At 46.9% G+C, this 4318-nt stretch overlaps 1 protein-coding gene across 1 annotated transcript in view; it reads left to right on the top strand.

Moving 5' to 3' along the window:
• Positions 1–336: 336 nt before the first annotated feature.
• The window catches only part of LOC133607762 (rho GTPase-activating protein 24), a 4601-nt gene continuing 619 nt past the window's right edge, over positions 337–4318 (top strand). The window contains exons 1-8 of the mRNA XM_061962701.2: positions 337–1043; positions 1525–1638; positions 2127–2334; positions 2405–2537; positions 2616–2689; positions 2767–2888; positions 2958–3192; positions 3327–4199. Of these exons, the coding sequence (XP_061818685.2) occupies positions 992–1043; positions 1525–1638; positions 2127–2334; positions 2405–2537; positions 2616–2689; positions 2767–2888; positions 2958–3192; positions 3327–4199 (1811 nt within the window). The 5' untranslated portion in view covers positions 337–991. The remainder of the gene's footprint in view (positions 1044–1524; positions 1639–2126; positions 2335–2404; positions 2538–2615; positions 2690–2766; positions 2889–2957; positions 3193–3326; positions 4200–4318) is intronic.

Here is a 4318-nt window from a genome sequence, read left to right as displayed (position 1 = left end):
TCGGGACATTTGAATTTGCATAAACTTTAGTACAGTCGAAGTTTGGCTGTTCGTCAAGGACCAGAAGAATCTACAAATCCGTCTTCAATTGTCAACCACAGGTAAACCTCGAACTCTAACACTGAAATCTGACAGCAAGACGCTGGAAAGCCTTCCGTTATTGGTTCTCTTTCATATGTTTTGAGGTTCTAGACCAACCAGAATCACCTACTGAGAACCTATGTGAGCCCTTATTAGCATCCAAAAGGAACCAGGACTGGAGGTTTAATATTCTCCAGAAAGTGTCTCATTTCCATGCATCCAGGGTCACAGCAAGAATTTTGGTCTATCTCAGCTGACTTTGGGCCACAAGCGGACTCCACCCAGTGAAGAGCGCATTCAAGTTGGAATTTATTCTGCTTCATTCACCACAAAACTTGTCTATGTGAGCCACTAAATCTCCTTCAGGACTTTTTGACCAAAAATCTCCTATCCCGCCCGTTTCTCTTCTCTTGCAATCAATGGCCAACGCTGAGTCAGCCAATCAGACTGATTTATTGTTGCAAATGGACGGCGAGTAATGCGGGATGATAGGCGGGACACACCACAAAGGGCTACACGGTTTAGCCACGGATGCTAACTGACGCCTCAACTCGAACCTTGTATATCCGGGGGCAGGATTCTCTACCAACTGTGTGATCATTAAGTCACTTCTCTGGATGTCTTTTCAATTAAGGGGATGTCCTCCATAAACGTCCTTGAATAGATTTTTACAGATCAGGACATTATGAAAAAGGTAGTTCCCTGGTCTGTCAAAGAGCTTCGAGTTAAACCAGGGCAGAGAGTGCATGTGACAGCATACTTTGTACAAACAATTACAGTATTCAAAACAGCTGCAGAACACGACAACAACTTTACGACAACTGTATAGAGTGCGCTTGAGCATCATCTACAATCATCGTCGCCGCGGAAACCAAGGAGAGCGCGCGCAAAAGAGAGGGAGTGCAACAGCATGGGACTCAGCTGCTTCAAATCCTGGAAACATGACAGAGCAGGCTTCAAAGGTGACCCACACTAACACACAATCAACATATTACTTTTTAATCCCACAAGATCATCAAAGTGTGTGTTTTGTCCTTGGAGGAAAATGCTGACTCAGGGGTTTTAAGCTTCTTGAGGTGACCGTTAGGTGTCATAGTACATGCTTGCTTTAACTTTGAAGAGGCAAGGCAGTGAAATGCAATGTTTTGTTGAGCAAAAAAAAACTATTTACCATATTTTAGAAACAGAAATATTATCTGAAATAACATTTTAAATCCAGGTCAAAGCTGCAAGTATTAGCTATGGACTCTAGTTAGAGCCTCGTCCTCTTGTGATGTTATCTTGCATCAAGATAATCTGATTTCCTCCTCTGCTCTGATCATTAAGTAACCTCTGCATTAAGACTGACATTGGCTTGTCTGGAAAAAGGACCACTCTCAGTCAAACTGACTTGGACATTCACGTCAAAAACAATTAAAAGCAGGGCCGTTTGTGTGTCTTTAGGGAACAGAGACGTGTTGGCCAGTCCAGGCTCGTATTTCTTCCTGTCCAACAGCGCCGGCCAGGGGGACGAATGGCTGAAAAGCCTCAACAAGGGAGTCTGGATCCCTTTCACAGGTACAAATGAGCCAAATAAGTCTTATGTAGGTTGTTTTCAAGCTTACATTTTTGCTACACGCATTGCTAAGCAACGTTCATTGGAATGGTCTCACCTTTTGCAACATGTCAGTAAACAAGTCAAGTTAAAGTTAAAGTACCAATGATTGTCACACACACACACACACTAGGTGTGGTGAAATTTGTCCTCTGCATTTGACCCATCCCCCTGTTTACCCCCTGGGAGGTGAGGGGAGCAGTGGGCAGCAGCGGTGGCCGTGCCCGGGAATCATTTTTGGTGATTTAACCCCCAATTCCAACCCTTGATGCGGAGTGCCAAGCAGGGAGGTAACAGGTCCCACTGTTATAGTCTTTGGTATGACTCGGCCGGGGTTTGAACTCACAACCTACCAATCTCAGGGCAGACACTCTAACCACTAGGCCACTGAGTAGGTATTTCCATTGAATGGAACTCGATCAGTCGGTATGGACTAGTATCTCCTGTGCAGGTGTTTTTGGTCAGCGTCTGGAGGAGACGGTGCTGTATGAGCGGCGTTACGGGGTTTGCTCGGTTCCCCTGGTGGTGGAGCAATGCGTGACCTTCATACGCGAGCGAGGTCTACAAGAGGTGGGCTTGTTTCGCCAGCCGGGACGGGCCAGTCTGGTGAGGGAGCTGCAGGAGGCGTTTGATGGCGGGGAGAGGCCCTCATTTGACAGGTACGGTTACTTCCTGTATGCCTCCTCTCTGTGAATATTTTCAGGCAGTTTGACTGTGTAATGCCCGCAGTAACACCGACGTCCACACGGTGGCATCGCTGCTGAAACTCTACCTGCGACAGCTTCCTGAGCCTTTGGTTCCTTACAGCCACTACCAGGACTTCCTGCTTTGCGGCACAAATATTTCTAATGACCGTGTAGAGGTGATGCGCCACTATGTTAAAGTCTTTTATGCAAAAAATCTATTTCATATATTGCAAAACCCCCTTTTGCTGTTTCAGGGTTTAGAAAAGTTAAGAAATCTTCTTCAGGAGTTGCCAGTGGCCAATTTTAATCTTTTGAAGTTCATCTGCCAGTAAGAAATTCCCAAGTGTCTCACAGAAACTAGATTACACAGAATGTAACTTTTCCACTTGCTTTTCTTGCGCAAAGGTTTCTTAATGAAGTCCAGAGTCACTCAAAAGGTAACAAGATGAGCTGTCAGAACTTGGCCACGGTGTTTGGACCAAACATTCTACGAGCCAAGGCTGAGGACCCCCAAAGCATCATGGGAGGTAGATGCTGGCTCTCAATTGGTGTACTTGTGGAGTAGAATGTCAAAAATATCCAAAAATGGTTTCCAGGTGCAGCACTGGTCCAGATGCTGATGTTGGAGCTGATCCGAGAAAATGAGTCTCTGTTCTCAAGGGTCTCTGCGCCAGTTCCTGCACATCCTGTTGGAGGCTTTTACGCATCACCAAGTACTCTGAGACGACCTCATTTACAACAGCCGCCCTGCCTCCGTCAGATGTCACTGCCGCTAATTGCAGAGAGATGCCAGGAGTCAGGACAGAATACTGTGGATGGACACAATACCAGGTAACCTCGGTGAACCCTGCCCACCGTACTAACTCTCCTGCATCCAAGTCTCTCAATCCGTAATGTCTGGATATAACTTGGTGGGATGGAGTCATCAACTTGAAGCCTAACTTAGTTTTTCTTGCGTCCTGTAGCTGTATCTCCTCTGTGACTACTGCCACATCGGACGCATCCTCATGTCACAAGAGATTCCTGGGCCATCGCTATACCTCCTCCCATCCAGAGAACTGCTTCTACCCTGTACCTTCCTCAAGTCAGGCCTCGCAGCCTCAACTCGACGGTAATAGTATTGATTATCACCAGCACCTCTCTAGTTGTGGATCCTCCCCAGCTAATGCCCAAAACAGGCAGCATAGATCAATCCATATGGGCTGGATCGAGGCATGGTCTGGTCTGGGAGACACAGTGAGTCATCTATGGAGTTCTGGTGCCACACAGAGCACAGGGGAAGGGCTTGAAATTCCAGAAGTAGCCAGCGGGGGCAGCAGTGATGCGCAAGAAGACAGCACCCCATCTGTTTACGACAATCTGAACAGAGCGTCTTCAAGTCAGATGATGGCGGACGTCGCTGGTGAACAGTTACAGAACAACGGTCAGGGAGAATCCGAGGAAGAACCAGAGGACGCATGGCAGACGGTGGACGAATCATCATCGTGGTCTTCCTGTGAGATTTTACCATTGGACAAGAGCAGTGATCCCGAAGTTAGTCCTGACATGACATCAAAGAGACCACCCTCAAGTCCCGCAGAGGAAAACTGCCAAGAACAGCTTGATAGCGACAACAGAAGCGAGGGTGACACAGGACACCACTTAAACTCCCCAACATCCGTTTCTATCCTAAGCCCCATCAGCACTGGAAGCTCTGAGGTGTTTCTTCCCTCAGGTCCTCCTCCAGACCTTCCAGGGAGTGAGCCTCAGTTGCAGTCCAGCAACGCTCAATCACTCCTGGCTGAGCTTCGACAGCAAATGGCCCGGCAAAAGACCGATTATCAGGACAGGATAAAGAGGTGAACAAATTATTTTACTTTTTCTTACCTAAACTCTTTTATTCACCCATTAAGGGTCTTTATTCGGTAGTAACTTCGGTATCACATTAGGTGAGTTTTAATGCAAAAAATCTAGTCCA

Source organism: Nerophis lumbriciformis, linkage group LG09 (genome assembly GCF_033978685.3).
Source record: "Nerophis lumbriciformis linkage group LG09, RoL_Nlum_v2.1, whole genome shotgun sequence".
Taxonomy (NCBI): Eukaryota; Metazoa; Chordata; class Actinopteri; order Syngnathiformes; family Syngnathidae; genus Nerophis; species Nerophis lumbriciformis.
This window is presented reverse-complemented; position numbering and strand designations above follow the sequence as displayed.